Below are 27,232 nucleotides of genomic sequence, written 5' to 3' on the forward strand. Positions count from 1 at the left end.
TGCGTAAGCAACCACGATGCCAAGCGCTTGTCAGCGTTGCTAAGTTGATGCCACGACATGGGATGTTGAAAAATGTAATGTGAGAGTTCGACGCCATTTTTGAGAGAGGCAAATTCCTTCACGACAAAGCTTCCCCTGACGATGAAGCCTTGCAGATCCACAAACGTTGGTACAGACATAACTGTTATCGTTGAGAAAACTGATCCACATCAATGCGCTATACATTCTTATATCGTCTCAAATGTATTTTTCCGGAGAAAAATGTGGTGGTGTCGTCGTCATCTTAGGTAATTTTGCGTACAACGTTGGTCAACGGATTGTACTGAACTATGCGATCGTGTATGATGAGACAGTACGCGGTGGTGCTAGCGGGTACGTTCTCTTTACAGTCAAATTCTATACGCACATCTACAGTTGCGCTCTTAATCGATTCGTTTTGTCGAGAACAATCGATAATCACAAATGGACCTTTTTGTCGAAAATTCGCAGAGCACGCAACATCGACAGTTTATTTCTCTCATTCAACAGCACATGCGGCATTCGCCATTGTACTTTGAATAATTCAATTTCTGGTTCCTGCGCTGGATCGCCGACTAGACAATTATTATCGTTGCGTGCGCGTATCAAGATCAACTCGTGACGAGCGTTAATCACCACGCGTTTGTAATCTTCGCAAAATCCCAGTAGCATGTTAAGTGGCACACAAAAATTAAAGTATCCATTTACATGATACCACGGATCCCAACCAGCGTTATTTGCAATTTTGGTTCTGTTAGTTGACATGGTTATATAATTCTTGAGCGTGCTGGTTATTCCAACGTTTCTGTTACGATCAATCTCTACACCATCAAGTTCATATCGAATCTCATCAAACATAAATGCAATACAATTATTCCCCAATGTCACACTAGATCCCGTAACTGTTTTTTTTATCGTAACTTTTCCCTCGATGTATAGAAAACTTTCAGACGGTAACGTGTATAAATCCTGATGTTGTATAGGTATTCTTATCTCATCACTGTGATCAAACGTTGTATTGGCAAACGGATTGTACGTGTGAGTCTCGATCTTAATGATGCGATCATCGAAGATTGGCTCATTCTCGATGTTTAAAATGTCCGTCATTGTCGTACTGCAAATCCTAAAGATTGAAAAAATGCAACGTTCGACGCGGTAAGTTTCTTTTTCTTAGTGCAAACTTCTTTTCTTGACGATTGAAATTTACTACTAAATATCGGTTTTGTAAATGATGCGTTATCTTTTACGTGCCCGTTCAATACGAGCATCTCACGCTGCGTTTACACAAGCGGTATCGTCGTAGTCATCGTATGTGCAATCTGACGGTGATTTCTTCTCCTCGAAAATTAAGCAATCGTCCGTGCTGATCGACGATGCGTATCGTCAAATCCGAAATGCTCCGTGCGGTGATCGCAGGATAAATGATCTGCCTCGGTGTTCCGAGATCTTATATCCTGGTGCCACGTTCGGAGAAAATTCGTGTATCGTATGCACGCGCTTGTCGTTACTGTATGCGCTTGAGGTCACGTTACATTCTATGCGGATAATGTTTACGTTGATAATGTTAATTAATAAATCTGATTTGTACCATTTTCGCGGCTTTAATATACGATCTGAAGAAAATCCTAGCAACGATCCAATATTGTTGGGCTTGCTAAAATTTATTTTATAGGCGCATATTATCTCGCTCTTCATCGTATTGTTATTCGCGCGAAGTACTATCGGGAAATCCTTATCACCGCTATCTTTATCGACATCGTTGTCTTCAATTGGGATGTCATCATGCGATATGTGTGTAACGCTACCATCGTCTTGTTTTTCATTATCATTGTTAACTGCATATTCCAGACGTTTCAGCATTTTGTGTTTCAAAAACACGTTTATGGCTTGCAGTTCGTACGATCCCTCGGGAATCTTAATTTCCACATCTTCATCAAAGTAAAACTTATTATTTGAAGCATTTACATTCGGAATCGTGTTGTAAGTCTCAAAGTTCATTAGACCGAGCTCGTAATTGTCATCGCTCAAATCTATAATTGGAAAGTACGTTGTAGTGAGGACGCAGTCCTTCCCAGTTAGCGTAAGTACCAACGACATGATTGAAAAACCGTCCAACGAATACTGAGTTAATTCGCATGCTGTCGAACTTTAAATTCATACGCATCGACCGTTCGGAGAAACTGTAAACACAATTGCCCACAAATGCTCTGATTGTAGGTTTGATAGGACGTTCAATTGTACTCTATCTTTGTTACACCGTCTCCGAAATATCGTACAAGTTCTTTAGGTGGCCGAAGATTACCAAAACTATCGAAATATATCACGTGATTGTCTCTCTTTGCATACGCTACCCAATGAGTACCGGGACCCGTCACATCATCCAGGTTTACGATACCGCTCTCATTTCGTCGTGGACCGCTTATCGGTAATGCGTTACGCATGAAAACATATCTAAAGTATGGAATACGCATAGCCAGTTGCTGCAGTTGTACATTTGTCATTGCACCCACAGGCATTTTTAACGTTTTTTCGACTTTTTTTTTTTTTCCTTTCGCTGTTACACCTTTTTCGTATTTGTATGGAGCGAGGTACAGTCCCTTTCCACCTGTGTATGGACCAAGATATACACCACGACCTTTCCTCATGTGATTATGACGTTGTAACTCCTCGAGCTGACTTCGCGCGACTTTACTATCATTCACTGCTTTTGCCACGCTAGCCGCTCCACCGATCATGGATCCGAGTGCGCCCAATAACGGTAGAATCGGTAACATACCGCCTCGTTTTGCTGTTGGAAGTACTCGTTTCTTTTTCGTTGTCTTTTTCTTCATCGTCGTCTTCTTCATGCCCATGCCAATCTTTGTTTTAGCTTTCATAGCTGCCCAAACGGCAGCAGCAGCAGCTTTCTCTTTTAGAGCTGAATCTTTTGCGATTACACGTCCTAACGCTTTCGTGGCGAGTACCTTGTCCGCCGCGTGTCGTTTAGCGAGATTGTTGTTTTGAAAATAAGCAATATCGTATTCGCGACACGCTGCGTCTAATGGATTTACACCCTGATCGCCTCTGGCTAATCGTTTTTTCAAGTGTGTTCCCGGATATCCACAAAACTGATATCCAGGAATATGTAGCTCGAAAGAAAGCGCGTTTATCAAGCGATTTAACAAACCACAACCCGATGGAATTCGCTACAATTCTTTATCAACGGTGCGGGACCGTTGAAATCAGGAATCTCAGAGAGATGTGATAACAGCGCGAATATCTTTGCTACTGAACGATTCGCGGTTTTGCGCGCATCTAAATAGATGTTCGGTCCTACCTTTTTACTTAGTAGAAAATGAGGTTCGTACGACAACCGTTGGCGATACGCGTTACAAATTACGACGACAAATTGTCACTGATGGGTGATAGTGGTGAGAAGCGTAAGCATGGTGAAATGCTGCCAAGTACTATACGTGCGATTATTTGCGGACCCTCGAATTGTGGTAAAACCAACGTCATCATACGCTTGTTGGAAAGTCCGCACGTACGTTTCGAGAACGTGTACGTGTACTCGAAATCGTTGCAACAGCCAAAATATCGATACTTGGAGAATTTGTTAACATCAATCGATAAAATCGGTTACTTTACATTCTCTAATAACAGTGACGTTATTCCTCCGAGCGAGGCGCGTTCAAACTCAATCTTCATCTTTCATGACGTGGCGTGTGATAAGCAAGATACGATAAGAGAATACTTTTCAATGGGCAGACACTTAAACGTCGATAGTTTTTATCTCTGTCAGACGTATGCTAGAATACCTAAACATCTTATACGTGACAACGCGAACCTACTGATCCTGTTCAAGCAGGATTATACCAACTTGAAGCATGTATACAACGATCACGTGAATACCGATATGACGTACGATGATTTTTGTACATTATGTCGCGATTGTTGGCAGCGTGATTATGGATTTCTAGTGATAGACAAGGACAGTGAGCTTGCTAATGTACGATATAGAAGAGGATTTAACGAGTTTGCGATACCACGGAACGGTTAGTCGTTATCGATACGTCAACGTTAAACATACGTCAACATGGCTGAAAACAAAGACATACGCGAGCGTGAAAAAATCGCAAGGGAGATTGAGAAAACGAGTGAATCAATCCGAAAAAAACATCGCGCCTTGAAGACCAGTAGGATCGAAGAGGATATTGTGACCAAGAGACACTTTGAACCTCTCATTGAACCGCTGCAAAAGATTGTTGACAATTCTAGTACACACGCAATAAAAGAGGAGCCTCGTGACGATGATGTTGAAACGTCGTGTGTTCAGAAGGATACGACAAAGAGTAAGATAAAGAGGAAACGAAAAAACACTTCGATGGATCACACCTTAAACGAATCGTACAAACTTATGCAGTATACATTAAACGACGCGGTAGATTTGCCATCGATACAGGATGAGCAGCATCAGCATACGTTAAATGATGCAATGGATTCACCAGCGATGGATTCACCAGCGATAGCGTCCACGCCGCGTATGGTAGTTGTACAACCCAAGTCGCTCGAGAACGAAGATGTTTTCGAAACGACAGACGATTCGTTTGCAGCAATCGTTCGAAATCGTTTGCAAACACCAGAGGGTCGAAAAGCGTTGTCGCAGCACTTTGGTCCGCTAGGTCAAGAGTACATCGGAGATTTCCTCAGCGGTCATTGTGAAAAAGAGGAAATTATAGATATCGTTTACGGTGTTTATCTGGGCAAGGATGGAATGATGCTTGGTAGTAAAAAGTTTGACGTGGACAGCGAAGATAACATAATTGTCGACGGTATGCGATACGTTGGCACACCGGGTCTTTACGAACTAATCTTTAAGAGATATCCCGATGATTCCCTCTACACAGAAAACGATAAACGAAAGTACAAAAACATATTGTTGGTTACAAACGCACATAAACGAAATCATGTTTCACACGGTCGATTATTGAGCAACAAGGGATATAAGTATAAATATATAATTGCACCGTTATTAAATGATAAATTTACGATTGAAAAAGGATTACCTAACGTTGCGACATTAAATGATAACGCGATTGATTACGTGCACTGGGATGATCCCAACGAGCTAGTGGATCGCTTACGTTTGCTTGAAGCTTCGCGTCAAGCTGGTCACAATGCACATGATAATGAGATGCTGTCAATAATTGAAAAACTTCGCGAGGCTGGCCTTATTATAAATTAACGTGAAAGAACGTGAAACCAACGTGAAAGAACGTAAAACGAATGTGAAAGAACGTGGAACGAACGTGAAAGAACGTAAAAGAACGTGAAACAAACGTAAAAAAACGTAAAACAAACGTAAAAGAACGTAAAACGAACGTGAAAGAACGTGAAAGAACGTGAAACAAACGTGAAAGAACGTGAAACCAACGTGAAAGAAGATGAAATGAACGTGAAAGAACGTGAAAGAACGTAAAACGAACGTGAAAGAACGTAAAAGAACGTAAAAGAACGAAATAAATCATAGTGTAATTTCATCGCGCGCGTTATTACCTGATCGATAGTTTGCAAAACATGAAATCATTGAAATTCAATAGACGCGTAAGTTCTGAGAGGTTGCGATTCGTTGAGGATCTGCACGCTCCAGCAAGAAGAAATTTTCCACGAAGACGTGTTATAGTTCGAGGATATGACGACTTGTGGCAGGCTGATATCGTTGAGATGCATCCGTATTCGCTTTTCAACAAAGGCTATCACTACATACTCACTGTCATCGATGTGTTGAGCAAGTATGCGTGGGCTGTAGCACTCAAGAGCAAGGGTGGAAGCGAGACGGCTAACGCTATCGCTAAGATAATTCGGGAGAGTAGTAGACATCCGAAAAACTTGCAAACCGATATGGGGAAGGAGTTTTATAACGCTGATGTACAGAAACTCTTGAAAAAACATGATATCAATTATTATTCTACGTACTCTGTAATGAAAGCGTCGGTCGTTAAGCGATTCAATCGCACGCTGAAAAACAACATGTGGAAACAGTTTACGTTCAACGGCAATTACAAATGGATTGATATGTTACCGCGTCTCGTGTCTACTTACAATACCCGAAAGCATCGAACAATTGGCATGCGACCCGTTGACGTAACGCCCGCGGTAGCTGAAAGACTCTTGGTTACAGTATACAACGCTATAAAGATTGCCGGTCCGGCGAAATTTACAGTGGGTGACTCTGTACGCGTAAGCAAGTACAAAACTGTCTTTGAAAAGGGTTATACACCAAATTGGACGACTGAGGTGTTTAAAATCATTAAAGTCCAGCATACCAATCCCGTAACCTATCTACTCGAGGATTATCTCGGAAAATCTATATCTGGAGCGTTCTACGAGTATGAATTACATCGCACGACTCATCCGGATGTATTTCTTGTGGAAAAAATATTACGCAGGAAGGGTGACGAGGTCTACGTAAAGTGGTTGGGATTCGATGGATCACACAATTCATGGATACACAAAGACAATATCATTTGATTCATACAGAAAAAATAAACGTTTATTTATTATAAACATACAAAAGTACAATGTATAAAATATACAAATAAATTTTTATGATATATAACAAAGTGTATCTTTATTATCCCTTCTTCCTTATCCTTAATATATAATAGGTATAAAAATCTTTTTTTTCGTACGAGTTTTAGATATATAAAAATACATGTGAAATGTGAAATACAAAGACCTAGAAATATAAAATATATAAAATATGTGTAAAATGTATACAGTACAAAATGTAAAACTATAAAAATATATGTAAAATGTAAAATACATAATATAAAATATACAAATATGAAATACGTATTTAATACAATATATTACAAAGGTATCCGCCAATGTCTCCACGGCAATGTCTCAATCGAATCCGGCACGAGATATCGTTTGTCATCGTACGGGCTCAGGGCGATATTTTTTTCAGATATTGTGTATACTTCATGTAACTTTGATCGTATACATGACTGACGACGTGTCATTTCGATTTCTTCACGGAGACAGCGTGTATAATCATCGAATGTTCGCGCGACGACGCTGCTCTTGACACCTTTAGCTTTTTTGGTGTCTTTCTTCCCATCCACCCTCATTGCATACATTTTCGCCCTGAGTCCAACAAACTCGGTCATTATCGCACCGTTGTTCTCATCCTTCATCAGACCCGGCACTTTTTTATTTTCAAGAGACATACTGTACGCATTGCCGATCGGATAATTGCTGGTATTGAATCTTGCAATATCGTGTTTCATATTTTCATAAATATTCTCGCACTCGACATGATATATGAGACTGTCGGTGTCAGTATACATTACTTTGCATTTGTCGCGATACAGTGGTAGCATGTACTCGTGGTGAAATTCATACAAACAGATTTTGGAAATGTCGAGTATACACATTCCTATGTAGATCGGCTTGTTGAATTTCACCTCGAGATTACGCAGTTCGATAGCGATTAGGTTCTCTGAAAATACGCTTCTACTATGAAAATTAGGTTTTGCGATCATTGCCTCCGCGCCGTACCGTCCGTCCCATTTCGTTAACAGTTTTACGTCAACGTGATTGCGAACATTCTCCATAGTTTTCCTGAATACCGCGTTATTCATAAGTTTATATAAATTTTTTTCGAAATCATTTTTTGCAAGGGTTCGGAATTGTGTGTTTAATTCTATATACTTGCGGAGCCATGGAGATTGTGCAAATTTTAACACGCGATGTATTTGTGTTACACGGAGACCATGACGCATGCACTGTTGCAAGTTGCGATAATGAATGATGTAACGCTTCTTATCGCAAACAGTTGCAAGCAATTTCTCTTCTCGCGTACCGGGCGGCTTGTCGCGCGTCGGACAGAACGGTAGATCGGCGTGCGCGTCGTGAAGATTTTGAGGATACTCGAGATCAACCTCGAGAATGTAACCAGTGGGTGAATCCGGAGCGATTGCGTACACGTTAAAATTTAAGATATCTTCAACCCATTAAAATTTAGCGTAAGGCAAAGGTTGGCACATTGCCCATCCGTATAAATTATTGACGTCAAAGTACATCAGGTATGACGATGGTTTAGATGAGTCATACGACTGCATGTACTTATTATTCGCTTGCGCATATCTACCTGAACATTGACTTAAACCTCCACGTATACCGCGCTCAATGAACAATATCATGTCAATGTCTGTGAGTAGTTCAAATGTAATTTTAGTATATTTTAGCATAGCGTCCCACGTATATCCGGGGAGTGTATAATAATGTGCAGGATCGAGACCATAACTTTGAATACATGTATCACGAAAATTTTCAAAAATGTCAGCTAATAACAAAACATCTGTTTTTAAATATAAGTCACTGTATTCACCTAGCGTTTGAATAGAGAATCGCTTCCAGACATTCTCAGCGTGCGCGTAATCGCTCTCGGACACCGTATCACCGGTCAGGCTACTGAAAAATGATTCGCGCGGCTGTAAACATGTGTCCTGCAACTTTTCCGCGCAATCCACATATTCATAAGGAAATACGCCCTTCCGCGTTAATAAACTAAATTCTTCGTTAGATAAATTTGAAAATTCTGAACGTACATTTTTTAATTTATCGGTATTAAGATATGACGCTAATTTATTAAGACTAGTATTAAGGAATCTGAATGAATCTATGAATCTTAGCTGGATATGTTTTCGCGAATCTTCTTCGGTGGTATCTTTAACGGTTTTGGTAAAAGAAATATACTTTTCTTTTGTGATTGGTAGTAAACTAACTCTACCTTCAAACGCGGTTGCTATTTCCTTTATTATAAAGTGTGAATCATAACCTGATGAAATTGTGGAAAACTATTGGAATGTAATATGAATTTTTATAATTCAAGTTGCAATTTGAATGTGCAGGACCACGATATTTACCGGTTAAATGGTAATGATCGCGCACTCGCGTATCATCTGGCGCGAACAAATTATTACATATATGACAACACGTCGCGTTACGGTATGTTTTCCACTGTTCTTTTGACAATGGAATCATGGGAACATTAGCGGATAAACGTGTCTTAACCTTATGTGACAATTCTTTTAGTTCTTTTGTGAACCATGACACGCAATCAGAATCGCGACGAAATCGATAAACGGATAACGTATCGTCAAATGAGCATTGCACGTAATATCCAATGCTAAATACCTGATGGTGTTGGTACGTATACGACCCTTGTTCTATGTTCGGTTGTGTTTTCTGTAGTACGCACTCCAAGTCAGCGTATACAACAAATGAAAGTTGCTCCTTGTTCGTCGGGTTACGGAATTTCAACCACTTGTCTTTTTCACTCGGTAAAGGTATTGCGCAGTCATTCATCTGATTACAGTCCGCTGTGTGTGATTCTAACTTTTCCTCAGAACTAAAGTAATGTAGGCATCTGTGAATAATAAAAAAAAATTTAATTTACTATTATTTTATTAAAAAAAAATTTTATAAATATGTTTATAAAGAATTATTACTTACCGATCACAAATGTATACTTTTCCATTGTGTTTGCTCACTTGCGAGCTCACGAGGTGGGACAAATTTTTTATCCATGTGAAATGACCTATGTTATCGTTGTGCGGTTCTTGCATGTACAATAAGTTTACATGTTGCTCGTTCTTGTCATCGGAAAGTCGCAGGGGGACAAATCTTTCCTCTTCGACGCCGTACACATTAATGTTGTTATTAAGTCGCTTGAATTTTTTAATGTCTTTCAGCGCGACTGGACAAACTCTATGTCACCAAAATTTAAAACTGTTGAATAATGCGGGTACGACGACACTCTATCACTATTTCTTTCTGCAGGATGAAAAGCGGCGACCACTGACCACGCGAAGCATGCATTGTCTTTTGATTGCATGTTCACTATCGCTCTTTTCAGCATAATAGGTCGTGGTAATGTGAAACGACATCCCGCACGCATAGAATTATACTTATTTATATTAATAGTTAAATTTAGTATACGTGATAACGCCCACCCACTATCACGTTCTTGAAATTCATCGAGCAACGCTAACGTAGGCTCGATAACGTACCGCTTGTACCACTCATCCAAGTCCGATGTTCTAAAAAGATCGCTGTTTCTCGTGGTAATACTCTTATTAGCACGTTTATCCGCCGCTACAAATTCACCATTGAATGCGGTGTTAACTTTCACACTACCGTGTCTTTCTAAAGCATCCCGCACTCGCTCAAGCACAATGTCTTTACTATCTTCTAGAAAATGGTAAGGTTCGATGTGACGCACGTTAATCACTGCACCGGTTAAGATACGACTCTCAAATGCAGTATCTATTGCACGCCACTCAAGTCTCGCGTTATCACTATTATCACTAGTGCTTGCATAGGTACCACCAACGTGCATAAAACGTCTTTCAAGTCGCATCTTTTCACCCGCGAGTCGAGCGATTCTCGCCACCATAGATTGTCTCTGTCCAATGGTGAGTCGAGGACGCTTGGCACGATTATGTTCCTCGAGTTGTTCGATACACTCCTCACATGATTGTAACCATGTGAAAAATTCACTCAATGTAGCGACTCCGTTTGCTTCTTCTAGGAGTTCGCGTTCCACTCTCTCAAAGTTATCCATTTGGAGGAAAAAAAACTATTTATTCATACACTGAATCACACTTGAAATATTTCCTACTGCACACAGACTTTCGAGTAAACAGACTTGAAAACGTCTAAGAAATGCTCTAAGAGTTTTACCTATATATACTTATTTGTAAAGTCACGTGACTTTTGAACAAAATTTTAGAAGAAGGGAAAGCTAAGATTTAACATGTTGCGACACGTTCAATTAAAAAAAATTTTCAGGTATAATATTAAACGCATACTACAGTATCCGAATGTTATATTTCTATTTTTTAATCTAACATGTATTTTTAATGTTTATAAAATCTAGCAGCCTGATATCGGCGCTCGCTAGCAGCCAAGATAAGGACGCTGCTTATACGATTAGTGTAGCGGGAGAGAGATAGAGCAAACTGTAACTGGGGGTGGAATATACGTAATATAATTTTTATTTGATTATTTATAATTTAAATTAGAATACATATGCATATGTAATCTAACTCAAATTATAAATAATCAAATAAAAATTACATTACATATATGAAATAATAATAAAGTCTCTTTATCTGAGCGGCGGTGGTGGTGGTGAGCACAAAGGACTTTTGAAAACATGTTGAGACAAGTTTCTCATTTGTTAGAAAAACAATAAACAAAAGAGTTTTGAAATTTATGATAAGGTAATATGTTATAGGAAAACAATAAAGAAAAGGAAGTTTAAAATTAATGACAGTGTCATTTGTTAAAAAGAAACATTAAACAAAAGAAAAAAGAAAATTTGAAATTTATGATAGGGTAATTTGTTAAAAAGAAACAATAAACAAAGAAAAAAAAAAGGAAGTTTGAGATTTATGATAGGGTAATTTGTTAAAAAGAAACAATAAACAAAGAAAAAAAGAAAAGGAAGTTTGAGATTTATGACAGAGACATTTGTTAAAAAGAAACAATAAACAAAGGGATCTTGAAATTTATGACAGACATTTGTTAAAAAGAAACAATAAACAAAAGAAAAAAAAAAGAAAGTTTGAAATTTATGACAGGGTAATTTGTTAAAAGAAACAATAAACAAAAGTAAAATTTATTACCTTGAAATTTAGGTGACAGGTTAACCTCATCCCTCCCCGATAAATTATTTGATAATCCTCCTTTCGTGATAGATTAATTAATCCCCTCAATTAATTTCCCCGATTAATACTCCCCCTCTATTAATTAACCTCTCCCCTACAATTAAATACACTCTCCCCTCAATTAATTACCCTCTCCTCTATTAATTACCTTCTCCTCCTTGATTAAATCCCCTCTCCCCCTCAATTAATTACCCTCCCCTCCCCACCCCTTATCCTCACTCCAACTTGAGTTAGAACTTTCATAGCTCTACTACTTTTCACGTTCGTTCCACGTTTATTCGCGTTCGTTTCATGTTTGTTTCATGTTCATTTCATGTTCCTTTCACGTTCTTTCGCGTTCATTTCACGTTCTTTCACGTTGGAATCACGTTCTTTCACGTTTGTTTCACGTTCTTTCACGTTTGTTTCACGTTCTTTCACGTTCTTTCACGTTGGTTTCACGTTCTTTCACGTTCTTTCACGTTTGTTTCACGTTCTTTCGCGTTCGTTTACGGTCTTTCACGTTCGTTTTACGTTCTTTCATGTTCGTTTCACGTTCTTTCACGTTCGTTTTACGTTCTTTTACGTTCGTTCCACGTTCTTTCGCGTTCGTTTCATGTTTGTTTCATGTTCATTTCATGTTCGTTTAACGTTAATTTATAATAAGGCCAGCCTCGCGAAATTCCTCAATTATTGACAACATCTCATTATCATGTGCATTGTGACCAGCTTGACGTGAAGCTTCAAGCAAACGTAAGCGATCCACTAGCTCACGTTAGGATCATCCCAGTGCACGTAATCAATCGCGTTATCATTTAATGTCGCAACGTTAGGTAATCCTTTTCCAATCGTAAATTTATCGTTTAATAACGGTGCAATTATATATTTATACTTATATCCCTTATTGCTCAATAATCGGCCGTGTGAAACGTGATTTAGTTTATGCGCGTTTGTAACCAACAATATGTTTTTGTACTTTCGTTTATCGTTTTCTGTGTAGAGGGAATCATCGGGATATCTCTTAAAGATTAGTTCGTAAAGACCCGGTGTGCCAACGTATCGCATACCGTCGACAATTATATTATCTTCGCTGTCCACGTCAAACTTTTTATTACCAAGCATCATTCCATCCTTGCCCAGATAAACACCGTAAACGATATCTATAATTTTCTCTTTTTCACCATGACCGCTGAGGAAATCTCCAATGTACTCTTGACCTAGCGGACCAAAGTGCTGCGACAACGCTTTTCGACCCTCTGGTGTTTGCAAACGATTTCGAACGATTGCTGCAAACGAATCGTCTGCCGTTTCGAAAACATCTTCGTTCTCGAGCGACTTGGGTTGTACAACTACCATACGCGGCGTGGACGCTATCGCTGGTGAATCCATTGCATCATTTAACGTATGCTGCTGATGCTGCTCATCCTGTATCGATGGCAAATCTACCGCGTCGTTTAATGTATACTGCATAAGTTTGTACGATTCGTTTAAGGTGTGATCCATCGAAGTGTTTTTTCGTTTCCTCTTTATCTTACTCTTTGTCGTATCCTTCTGAACACACGACGTTTCAACATCATCGTCACGAGGCTCCTCTTTTATTGCGTGTGTACTAGAATTGTCAACAATCTTTTGCAGCGGTTCAATGAGAGGTTCAAAGTGTCTCTTGGTCACAATATCCTTTTCGATCCTACCGGTCTTCAAGGCGCGATGTTTTTTTCGGATTGATTCACTCGTTTTTTCAATCTCCCTTGCGATTTTTTCACGCTCGCGTATCTTTGTTTTCAGCCATGTTGACGTATGTTTAACGTTGACGTATCGATAACGACTAACCGTTCCGTGGTATCGCTAACTCGTTAAATCCTCTTCTATATCGTCCATTAGCAAGCTCACTGTCCTTGTCTATCACTAGAAATCCATAATCACGCTGCCAACAATCGCGACACAATGTACAAAAATCATCGTACGTCATATCGGTATTCACGTGATCGTTGTATACATGCTTCAGGTTGGTATTATCCTGCTTGAATAGGATTAATAGGTTCGCGTTGTCACGTATAAGATGTTTAGGTATTCTAGCATACGTTTGACAGAGATAAAAACTATCGACGTTTGAGTGTCTACCCATTGAAAAGTATTCTCTTATCGTATCTTGCTTATCACACGCTACGTCATCAAAGATGAAGATTGAGTTTGAACGCGCCTCGCTCGGAGGAATAACGTCACTGTTATTAGAGAATGTAAAGTAACCGATTTCATCGATCGATGTTAACAAATTCTCCAAGTATCGATATTTCGGCTGTTGCAACGATTTCGAGTACACGTACACGTTCTCGAAACGTACGCCGTGCGGACTTTCCAACAAGCTTATGATGACATTGGTTTTACCACAATTCGAGGGTCCGCAAATAATCGCACGTATAGTACTCGGCAGCATTTCACCATGTTTACGCTTCTCACCACTGTCACCCATCAGTGACAATTTGTTGTCATAATTTGTAACGCGTATCGCCAACGGTTGTCGTACGAACCTCATTTTCTACTAAGTAAAAAGGTAGGATCGAACGTCTATTTATATGCGCGCAAAACCGCGAATCGTTCAGTAGCAAAGATATTCGCGCTGTTATCACATCTCTCTGATATTCTTAATTTCAACGGTCCCGTACCGTTGATAAAGTATTGTAGCGAATGCCATCGGGTTGTGGTTTGTTAAATCGCTTGATAAACGCGCTTCCTTTCGAGCTACATATCCTTGGATATCAGTTTTGCGGTCCGGGAACACACTTGAAAAAACGATTAGCCAGAGGCGATCAGGGTGTAAATTCATTGGACGCAGCGTGCCGCGAACACGATATTGCTTATTCTCAAAACAACAATTTCGCTAAACGACACGCGGCGGATAAGGTACTTGCCACGAAAGCGTTAGGACGTGTAATCGCAAAAGATTGAGCTCTAAAAGAGAAAGCTGCTGCTGCTGCCGTTTGGGCAGCTATGAAAGCTAAAACAAAGATTGGCATGGGCATGAAGAAGACGACGATGAAGAAAAAGACAACGAAAAAGAAACGAGTACTTCCAACAGCAAAACGAGGCGGAATGTTACCGATTCTACCGTTATTGGGCGCACTCGGATTCATGATCGGTGGAGCGGCTAACGTGGCAAAAGCAGTGAATGGTAGTAAAATCGCGCGAAGTCAGCTCGAGGAGTTACAACGTCACAATCACACGAGGGAAGGTCGCGGTGTATATCTTGGTCCATACACAGGTGGAAAGGGACTGTACCTCGCTCCATATAAATACGGAAAAGTAACAGCGAAAGGAAAAAAAAAACGTCGAAAAAACGTTAAAAATGCCTGCGGGTGCAATGACAAATGTGCAACTGCAGCAACTGGCTATTCGTATGCGTATTCCATAATTTAGAGATGTTTTCATGCGTAACGCATTACCGATAAGCGGTCCACGACGAAATGAGAGCGGTATCGTAAACCTGGATGATGTGACGGGAGTAGTACTCATTGGGTAGCGTACGCAAAGAGAGACAATCACGTGATATATTTCGATAGTTATGGTAATCTTCGGCCACCTAAAGAACTTGTACAATATTTCGGAGACGGTGTGACAAAGATAGAGTACAATCGAACGCTTTATCAAACCTACAATCAGAGCATTTGTGCTTACAGTTTCTCCGAACGGTCGATGCGTATGAATTTAAAGCTCGACAGCATGCGAATTAACTCAATATTTGTTGGACAGTTTTTCAATCATGTCATTGATACTTACGCTAACTGGGAAGGATAGCGTCCTCACTACAACGTACTTTCCAATTATAGATTTGAGCGATGACAATTACGAGCTCGGTCTAATGAACTTTGAGACTTACAACACGATTCCAAATGTAAATGTTTCGAATAATAAGTTTTACTTTGATGAAGAAGATGTGGAAATTACGATTCCCGAGGGATCGTACGAACTGCAAGCCATAAACGAGTTTTTGAAACACAAAATGCTGAAACGTCTAGAATATGCAGTTAACAATGATAATGAAGAACAAGACGATGGTAGTGTTCCGTATCAACGGAAATCCTAATCAATAACCGCGTATGCATCTAGATCGTGACGGTGGTGGATCTCTCGAGATCGCTATTGTTTTCGCGAGCGCGTCTATTGACACCGGAGTTTCGGTCGGCGCTCGAAGGGCAGCCGCATTTCTTGATAACATTGCCTTATATGGACATTTTTGGCACCGCACTTGTATTGGTGATGGCGACAGCGAGCCAATCACGTCTGACACCCAAAAAAAACGCTGTCATCTCCTAGGGCGACAGCCGGGCACTTTTCGCGCCCTGCCGCCAGAATCTGCCGAGTCGGTACCGCGAACGGGTCGCTGTCGCCATCATCTTCCGTACGTCTCGCGCTTTTTCTCTCTCCGCGCTTTGCCGCGCAATCTCAGCGCCCGCGACTCGTCCGGCGCTCGCCTTCCGCGCGTTCCGCGTCTATTGGGTACCGCAACGCGCTCATTACCTGAAGTAAGCGAACTACTGTAAAACTAATTATATATGTATTGTGAGGTTTTTTTTATTTGTGGGAAGTAAAGTGTGAGTGAAGCGCAAACTCAGCCTGAGTTATTTTCCCGCCATTCCGCGCCATCCTTGCTACGGCGAATCCCACGGTCGCAAACAGGTAGCGTTACACACATATCCGCGGTAGCGAGAGCGTGCGAGTCTGCCAGTGTCCGATTGTTATAGCAACGCGTCTTCGCGGCGCGACGCTTCATATGATCGTAACGGCCGGCGTGGAATATTCAGCCGGACGTAACAATATTAAATAATATTTTTATTTAATAAAGTACATTTTATTAAACATTTGTATACTTTAATTAAATAATCCTATTTTTAAAAAGTATTAATTTTTATTGTTACAATTTAATAATACATTAGTAACACATTGCATAATCAAGCGACGCGGTAGCGGCGCGACGCCAAGTACATAAAGAATCCTGCTGCATAATGCAAATGACGCAAACTTCACTGCGCAAATGTCACGCCGCTACTAAGCTTTATCTGGAATTTAGCTGTCAAATTCACTTTCAGTTAAAATATCTCAGAAACTAAAATCATAATAAAAAATCTAATTGCAATTTTGTTATATAATATTGATGCGAGCTTTCGATTGCGACCATTCCGATTAAAATTGGTACACTCATTTCTGAGATCTCCTAATCTCTTGCGCGAAAAAGCTCACTTCGATTATTTTTCTCATTCACATGTGCACACACACGCAAAGCCAGTTTGTCGTTCAAGGGGTTTCACAATGTGCCTACATATAATTTTATAAAACTAAAATAAAAATTATTTCGTAATGTAAGTAGTGAATATTGGTACGCGAAAAAAATATAATAAACTTAATAATTCTGTGATCTTGAGATCTCTTGCGCGAAAAAACTTATTTGAATTATTTTCCACAAATTCACATGTACATGCACACACACACGCAAAGCCTGTTTGTTGTTCAAGGGACTTCACAATGTGCCTACATACAATTTTATAAAACCAAAATATTTAAAAAATTATTTTATAATGTAAATGGTGAATATTGGTACGCGAAAAAAGTCTAATAAGTTAACAAAAATAAAATAAATATATAATATAAACAAATACATGATATAAATGTAAATGTCAAAAATAATAATAATAAAATATTAAAAATTAATAAAATTACAAGCTTCTGAATATTCAAGCTATAATTACAATTATAGATTTATATGTATAATATATGTATAATAGAGAGAATAAAAAGATGGTGAAAGAGAAACGAGAAAAAGAAAGAGGAAAAGAGAGGGCGAGAAAATGAAAGAAAGGAAAAAGAGAAAAAGCAAATAATTTTATAATTTCAACTTAACTTTATCTCTCAATGCAAATAAATATAAAATTATTAGTACAATCTTTCATCACAATGAAAATATAATCGATGTACATTATACAAACATGATATGTACGATATGTAAAAGCGCAAAATGGGTGTTAATAAATAAATGATTTAAGTATGTATAAAGAAATGCAATTGGCCTCGAAATGCTAAAAATGCGTTCATATTTTTTGCAGAACAAATAAAATAAAATAAATTATGGAAAATATATACATGTATACATACATACATACATACATATTAAATTAACACATTTAAAAGTATGTATAATGAAACTTGATGTAATTAAAAAAAGAAGTAATTCTTCAATTTTTACAAAAAGGAGTGAAATCCCATAAAAAAAACCTTAAAAAGGTAAAAAAGATACGCCAAGTACATAAATGCGTGCTTTCCAAAATAAAGAGTTTTATTAAAAAATATTTTTTCAATAACGAATGCGAAGATCCTTAATTACGCATTACTTTTTTAATAATCAGTGCGATTTTTGTTCATTACGCATTACTTTTGAAATAATTAATGCGATTTTTTTTAATACGCATTACTTTTGAAATAAGTAAAACGATTTTTTTCATTACGCATTACTTTTTTAATAATTAATGTGTAAAGAAATAATTATTTATTAAAAAATTAATAAGTAATGCATTATTTTTTAATTTGCATTTTCATTACTCTGGTTTTCAGATCTTTGCTTAAGGACTGCTCTTCGACAAACAGCGGAAGCTGCGAAAACAAGTCAACACGGTTACGTTTTCCTTCAACGGACGATTTATACACGAAGGTAAGTTTGTTATTATTAAGGAATTCTCTTCCCAAGATCAAGTCAAAATCAAACAGATTATCGAGCACGAAGAGGTCAGCCCCAAAATTCACTGCGCCCAACAACGGCAATGATAAACTAACGCGAGCAATCCCGACCACATTCAACGAACGTTGATTTAAATTATGCAAATTTCGCTCTGTCATTAATAATTTTGAATTATTTCGCTTTATTATATCTTCGTACGTTCGGCGCTTGACAAAAGAAACCGGACTTCCGGAACCAATCAAAACAGTTAACTTACATTTTCTACCGTCAATATTTTCGACCGACACGGGCTGTCAACCTTGAGAACTTTCTTTTCAACTGCAGCCACCATTTGCGCTGTTGCAGGATCCCCGGAGACGCTGGCCGCCGCATCGCTCGTCGAGGACCGACTCGTTCCCGTTTCCGCCGCACGCTCCTTAACTTTGGGACAATCATACTGCCTGTGTCCCTTGACTTTGCAGTAAAAGCAAATGAAGTCCGCTCGGCAATCCTTGTGATGATGTCCTTTATTTTGGCAATTCCGGCACGTCAAATCCTTTGTTTTTCTTCCTTCGGCTTAATACGACATTTTTTTTATCCGATCGACAGCGTTTTCAACAAGATGTCTCATTATTTTCAGGAACTCCCCGACGGACTCAGCCTGGATCAGCGAGGCCGAACCCCGAAGAGACTCGGAGGTGATTCCTCCTACCAGAAGATTTATTTGATCCGACACCAGTAAGTCAAGTTGTTTAATCCACGCCAATTTTTCCATGGCATATTGGTCAAACGTTTCTTTATTGGACCACTACTTTTTATTTTCGATTTTTTGCAGCAGCTTACAGAAGGAAATCTTACGGCCATACACTTCACGCCGCTCTTGGCGCAGACCTGACTACGTTTTCAACATATCTTCAGATTGATGGTTGTACCATTGTTTGACGTGGCTCACGAAACGTCCTGAAGCCGCCAACAAGGTGATTCCGTCCGAAGCGCCATGAATTTCTGCCACCTGGTCCACTCGATTTATCCACACTTTTACATTCTCCGTTTTAGTTCCTCCAAATTCAGGAATTTGAGTCGACAACCACGCTATGACATCTCCTCCGATTATTCCACCGTCCATACGCAAACGGGGCGACGAACCCCCGACAGGACGTATACTGCGATCCGCTAACGCATCGTCATTTTTCAGTGTTCCATTCATTCCACGTCTTCCCCGCGCAGAATCCTCTCCTCTCATTTCCAATATCATATCGGCGATTCTTTGAAATTGCTTAAGCTGCTCTTTTTGGAAACGCAGTTGTTCCTTTTGTAATTCCAGGTGCCACTCTGTCATGTCCCTCGAAGTGGAGGAATCATTTGCTGTACTTTCTCTACTGACAATTAGTTCAGTAGCTTTAAAGTACTTTACGTCGTCTAAGCTTCTTGGTAAGCGGCCAAAGGTCTTTAGGTAATACATAATTCTTTAAAAATAATATTTGATCGTTAATAGCTTTTTTCTCATCGTCAGTGAAGCGAATGTTTTTTAGTCCTCGTACCCAAAACGTTATCAGTTTTTTTCATTCCAGATGCATACCATTAAGGGGGTACTCGCGAAACTAACCCGATGTATTTTCAAGAGGCGTTGTACCTTTATGAAATTCATCATCTAATTTGTTTTTTGAACTTGCATTAGTTCGTAAGTCTGCATTGGTATCTGGGAAAGCTAGTCGGTTATTAATAAACGTACCACTTTGGATACATTTAGTGCAACTGTAAAATCCTGTGTGACCTTTCGTACATAAAACGAATGATTTAGCATGAGCATCACAAAGTAATTTACTGGCCTTTATTTTCACAGTTTTAATGCATATGTTAAACGCATTATCTTGCAAATGTTTAAATTCTCTAACAAATTTACTTAAAAATTGATTAACATCAGCTGGTTTTGTGTGCTCGTGGTAAATTCCAAAAGATTTTGACGCATTTTGACTAACTGAATCTACATTTAGAGAAAGTCAAAATTGGTCAAAATTGACTTTTTGAACTGTTTGAAATAGGTAATCCGTCTACGTTTATATTAATGGGTAACACTGGTTTTGAATTTTGAAATAAGAAATTTTTTATATGTATTAATACTGTCATTGATGAGAGAGTCTACAAATTATATTCTCTATACCAATGTGACTGGGGGGCACATTAATTATTTCATAGGGACACGAATTTGGTGTTTTTAAAAAAAATACGCGAATCTGCAGGAAACTTTGGATATGGCACTCGTAAAATTTGTAACATATCGTTAATAGCCCGTTGGCTTAATAAATGTCTATATTTCAGAACTCATTGTTTCGTAGCATCAAGTACAAACTCTTCAGTCATAGATGAATCTTTATCGTCAAATTCTATGTTACATTTATGTAATTGAAAATCATCATCGAGTTTGATATATCTTATAGATTCTGCCTCATCTATTTCTTTTCGAAATGCTGCAGTACACTGATTTTCGGTCTGTGCAAATTGGTCAATATTTCTTTTATTTTTGTTTCCTTTTTGCGTTGCTGATTAGAATGCAGTTTTAGTTTGAGATTTATTATTTATTTTAATTAATTGGTTATTTACCAACAAAGTTTCTAATAGTTCTTTTTTGACTATTCAACGCATATGTTTTTTGGACACAAAGCACTTATTTATTTTTCCCATATTTTTTTACTCTATTTGATCGCGAGTGTGCAATTGGAATAATTATAATTATTATACATAAGTATATATCTAAAACATAAAATATTAATTACTTGTTAAGGTTAATAGGTTATAAATAAGTTTGTTACCTACCTTATGTAACTGATGCTGATTTCCCTCAGCAACAGGAATCTGGGTGTGCGACGTCATTGATCTTTTTTTTTTTAAATATACCCTTATATCCGAGCGTTAATTATGCAGGAAGTGTCCATAAGAGGAGAGCAATATATAATAATGTCAGTATTATTGCGTTTTTGACGTGACCGAGTCCAACCTAGATTAGCCAGGTTTTAGATTCGATCACGTTGAAAACGCTGTTAAACTTGAGAACTTTACTGATGCACAAACCAACCGATACACAATTATACGAGAAGATTAATTCTAACACAAGACATGTTCCCAATGATTACTCCACGCTACGCAACAATGATTGCGTTCAGCGGAGAATGTAGCGGTGGAACTGTTGTAAAATTTTTTACATAAATGATTGGTTTATATATTTAGATCCGACAAGAACTAAGAGCACGAACCAATCATATTTGTATAAGTCCCTCTAACTGCTCGACACACGTGAGCACGTTGTGTCGCGCATTGTCGCAACTGTTAGAACGTGTTTGATTTATACGCTCGAAAAAACGGTCATTCGTCTAATTGTTAGCCAACGTCGACGTTGATTGACTTCAAAGATCGTACGCAACCTAACACTTTGTGATGATCCATAAATACTTCGTGTTTATGCATACATATTTGTTATAGATCATTTAATAGATGTTGTCAAAAAGATGAAACATGTTAACTCATATTTTTATAATTAAATATAAAGTTTTACAGTTTTTTACTAATTTTTACATATGCAAAATAGCTGCGTATGGAATAACTTATGAAAAAATCTATTTTTGCTCCGTTCATGAGAAAATAAAGACTAGATGTCATTTCTTATAATTTTTGAGTATTGTTAATATGCCATATTGTTTCGCTAAGTGCAATTTTGTCTTAATCTCCACTTTCTTTACATTCCGATTTCAATTTGTCTCTTATTGTTAGAGGTTTCATTTATACGTTTTTAACACTCTCATTATATAGATTCATATTATTTCTTAATTTATATTTGATTTACGCTCCATAATTAGTAAAACTTCCTAACCAGAAGTCAAATATTTTTAAAAATAATATTTTAAATTTCTTAAATATGAAATAATTATTACATAAACATTAAATAAATTTTACATAAATATTATTTTAAATGATTTATTAAAATGTTGAGTTAGTATTATAAAAACATTAATTAAATATTATATAAATATTTGTCTCAAATCATTATTTTAAATAATTAATTATTGTAACATAAATATTAAATCAATATTAAATAAATATTTTTTTAAATATTGTTTCAAACGATTTTTAAAATGTAAAATAAATATTACATAAATGTTAAATAAATATTACTTAAACAATTTTTTTAATGATTATTTTTAATAAAAAATTAATAAATTATAAATATTAAATAAACGGTAAATTAACGTTTTATAAATATTTTTTCTAATTCGTTATTTGAAATAAATAATTAATATAAAACAAATGTTTAATAAATATCAAATAAATATTATTTGTACATTAAAAAGGCTGATAATGTAAAAATAATTAAAAATAAATATTTAAAAACCGTTTAAAAAATATTGTGTGCTCATTGGGTAACGCTTCTTGTCGCGACGTTTATTTGATTATCATAGATAAGATATCTTGCAAGGAGCGTATTTTAAGAAATCTCTTTCTTTCTTTTTCTCTTGCAAAGAACATTCTTCAACATGATTGGAATCTTCTCATTCGCAATTATACTGTCTGGCTTTTTACATAACAGTAAGTAAAATTTTATAGTATCTTATTATTGCTATATAAAAATATAAAGTTACACTCGAGAATCATGTTGTGTAAGTTAATTTTTGTTTGATTGAACTGAGTTTTGTTACTTTAAATTTTGTTAATCTTGAATTTATATAAAATAAATATAAAATGAATATTAAACGCATAATACACAATTAATGCAGGAAATTTTTATCTATTTTGCATACTGTAAAAACTTTAAATTTTGGAAATAAATTTATAATTAATATATAAACAAACTTCTTAACTATATAGTTTTTTTATTTTATGAAACAGCATTTTTTATGAAAAACAGAGCAATTTAATCAGAAATAAAATAATGTTGGAATATAAAAAATAAAGTTTTACATATTATTTTCATGTAAAAGTATAAAATACTTTTAAGTAGTATACTATTTGATAATACATTAAATTATTATTATCAATACTTCTTCTAATTTTTTTTACTTCAATATTACAAAGAAAGTATTTTTACTTTTTATTCATATATGTGTTTAAAAGAATTTTTAGCATTGCTACTTTTAAAACGATAAATAATGAACAAAAGTTGAGCCATAAAAACATTAATTTATTAGTTATATTTCTTTTAATTAATGAATTTTTTAAATATACTTTTGTATAAAGATTTAGTTAAGAGTTCTAATTTATAGTTAACTTTTATACACATAATACGCACTCATATGTTTTATTAAATACAAATAATAAATTGCGTTCTTTGTACAGCTTATTAATTACAAGAAAGATATTTTATTAATATTTTTCTTAAACAATATAGTGACAAACGCGGAAGGAAATAGTTTAATTACACCAATAGAAAAAAATAGTTGCAGTAACCATAATAACCACTATAATTTATAGTCATTTTTGGACTCAACCACATTTGTATAGTTATTTAATAATATAAGTTATAGTTAGTTTAAACTATATTATTCTCATAATTATAATATTAATTTATGCAACTTATGATATAATTATTATAATATTATAGTGTATATAATATTTTACTATAATATTATAGTTACAAATACAACACATTTTTTTAGCACTGTATTAACATATATTATAACAATTATTATGTAACATTTTCTTTAGCTGTTTACTCACAAAAGGAATATTCGTGGTGTTATGATTGCAACACAGATTTAAGGCATGGACATAAAGGAGAATGCAACGATCCATACACACCCAATGCTTTCGATTTAGTCGCCTGTCCTCGAAATGAATCTCATCATTGCCACAAAAGTATCATATTATGCAAGTATTTTGGATAATAATGATTTACACATTTCGCTCAATTTCATACAAAATATTGTGAAAGTTTCCTTAATATTTACATTATTATTCAAAAATATTCGAACGCTTGAGATTTTCTGACATGTCACAAAAAGTTAAACTAAAAATTTTTAAGAAATATTGAAAAAATCTATGCAAATTTAAACACTTCAGAATATTCTTCCTTTTCTTGTAAACTCTTTAATTAAAGTTAAAAACATTTTGTAAAAAATAAGATTTTGTACAGGAAGTTTAATATTACGAAAAAGCATCATAGCAACTTTTTTAAAACAGCATTTTTAAATTTAAACAACAAACTTTAAAAGAATTTTTTTGTTATTTTTGTTTAAAGAAGTTTCATCAAGCTCTCCAAGTAAAAAAATGTAAAAAATAACAGTTTTTAATAAAAAAATACAAATTTTTAACAATACTTTTATTTAAAGTATGCGTACATTTTATAATAATTTTTTAAGATTTTTCAAAGCAAAATTTGTCAAGAAAAAAATTATTAAAATTTAGTTTTCTCCTCGAAACTTTCTCTGCCGTCCTTTGCGTCATTATGTACCTCTGTGCAACATCAAAATTTATTAATGCAAATATATTTAAAATACGTTTAAATTATGCAGAAAAATACATTTTTATGGAAAAATAAATTTTTACTTGCCTATACAAAATAATAACGTATCCTTCCAATGATATTTATTTCATTAAATGTACAAAAGATTAGAAATGACGTGGTATGCTATATAAAAAGAATAAAGCACGCAGTGATATTGGTACAATAAATAGTTCGCAATGTTAACTATCTCGCTATTTCGACGTTTTAAGTCGCCAATCTGATACGTAAATTTCCGCGAGGAATTTTCAATATACGACGCGGCAATCAATCGGAATTTACAGCAGTAATAATGCGACTCGATTTGACTCGAACGTACTTCGCAATACCACGATACGCAATACCAAAAATCCTTAATATACGTCCACTCGTTACAACGCACGATACGCTAATAGTTCACTGGAATTTACATGAACATCGGACATTTTTCAACAAAACTTAATCTCACAACATGCAATACAATGTGACTATCGGCGGCCGCTCCGGTGGGGAAAAAGATCGAGATTACGAACGAGTTTGATACGAAACTTCACACAAATACGTGAACGTACACGATATATGAAATTCAGTTGAATTCGATATTTCGACCTAGCGCCACTTTCGTTTTCCCAAGACTTTCTCTGCCGTCAGTACCTGCTGCCACCTGTCAATCCTACGCCTTGCGGAACAATTTCCTCAGCTGGCCAAGCCGCGGCAACTTATCCAATATGGAATATTGGGATCCACCGGGGCCTATGAATGCGTCCTGCAATACTCCAATTTCTCCTTGAATTAAGTCGGAGCGTTCTCCAAACTTTGATCCTTCAATTCTTCGATCTTCTTCCTAGGCACTGCACCTCGTGCCTCCGAATAGCCGACGGCTCCGATAGAGGAACTCAGCCGGTGATCGGCAGTTGCAGGCCCCATTCACACCGTCGTAGCTGCATCTTCCTTGAATCCTCTCATTTTTACAACGTCAATTCCTTTTGGCCTCTCATCCAAATCTTGCTCGCAATTTCGCAGCCACTAAAGCACTTAACAAAATTTATTATAATCACGAAAAACACGATACAATGCACAAAAATATATATACCGTCGAAGTGGAGAAATCGCTCTCCGCTAACACGAGGGTGCAATCTCAAATTTTCTCCTCTCAGTCGGGCTTAGGCCCTTGTGATGGATAAAATCACGTCACAGTTGTAGAACATAAAACAATATTAGACCCATATTTTTTTACGTATTTCGACGTTTGGGGATTGAAATCACCTCTCGAAAATAATGCTTTTTTTTTTTCATTTTTGGCGAATATATTTGAAAATATAAGGTTTACGGAAAAATGTTTTATAAAATAGTTTTATGATATTTTATATTCTTTATAATAATATATTTATATTTATCGAACACTTTAAACTTTTTAATTTACTGTTACCGCACTCCTTTTTGCAAAATTTTGAAAATTTTGTAAGAACAAAAATTAAAGAACATTAAAAACCAAATTTATTCATATATAATAATATATAGGTTCCACCATTCAATTACTGGCAAAACGAGATGATAATCTCGTGCTATAGGCAGCGCGCTAGAAGTAGGGTTGCGTTATTTTTTTAGTCGCGTCACATTTAATAACTGCCTTTTCTGCGTACATTTTTATATTAGAACATAAAAACAGCCCGGGAAAATATGTATATATCTAATTATATATAATTTTGTACAACTTTGTAGATCTAATGATGTATATGGATTTTGACCTGATCTGATTAGATCTAATTAGATCTAAATAAATCTACAAAGTCATACAAAATTATATATAATTAGATATATGCATTTTTTCCCGGGCAGAGAGAAAAATTTTTTCGGATTTAATATATTTTCTTAAAAAGGATTCGTTACCGAAGCTAAAATTTAGCCATGACAGCTAAGATGTGTCTTTAAGATGTAATGAAAAATACATATGTCCCGAAAGCTCACTACGATAGCATAGGTTGGTCGTAGGACGATCCGGTTTCTATCACCGTGGGTGGTCTGCTTATGTAGCCTTTGGAGTGTAAATTGCATTAGGAGAAAAGTGCCGCGTGCGTCGCCTCGGCAATCCGCGAACTACATACTTTTTTTTATACATATAATATAGAATGTTAGGAATTTAATTACATTTACTATAATTGTGATTGCATTTATTATATAAAAATGGTTAATTCGATTGACTATTTCTACTTGATATTCTACTATATTATTTTAAATTATTATAATTTATAGTAAAATTTTTATCCTGTTTGGCACAACTATACATATATGGTTATTTATCAACGTATTCAATGTTACTTATATCGACTATATCGACGA

General features: G+C 36.4%; 2 protein-coding genes across 7 annotated transcripts in view; one reads left to right on the forward strand and one right to left on the reverse strand.

The window, feature by feature from the left end:
• Positions 1-456: 456 nt before the first annotated feature.
• On the reverse strand, positions 457-1,125 carry LOC118645746. The gene has a single exon (XM_036287452.1). The coding sequence runs from the start codon at positions 1,123-1,125 to the stop codon at positions 457-459; it is 669 nt and encodes a 222-aa protein (XP_036143345.1).
• A 21,697-nt stretch (positions 1,126-22,822) lies between these two features.
• LOC105836110 overlaps positions 22,823-27,232 on the forward strand; it is a 73,459-nt gene continuing 69,049 nt past the window's right edge. Inside the window, exons 1-2 of one of the 6 annotated variants that reach the window (XM_012679929.3) lie at positions 22,823-23,001; positions 24,118-24,267. In XM_012679929.3, coding sequence (XP_012535383.1) covers positions 22,950-23,001; positions 24,118-24,267 — 202 coding nt within the window. In that variant the 5' untranslated portion in view covers positions 22,823-22,949. Of the gene's footprint in view, positions 23,002-24,117; positions 24,280-27,232 lie in introns of all 6 variants that reach the window. The other 5 variants (XM_012679927.3, XR_004963257.1, XM_012679928.3 and 2 more) reach the window with 5 other exon arrangements.

This window comes from Monomorium pharaonis, chromosome 5 (genome assembly GCF_013373865.1).
Source record: "Monomorium pharaonis isolate MP-MQ-018 chromosome 5, ASM1337386v2, whole genome shotgun sequence".
Classification (NCBI taxonomy): domain Eukaryota; kingdom Metazoa; phylum Arthropoda; class Insecta; order Hymenoptera; family Formicidae; genus Monomorium; species Monomorium pharaonis.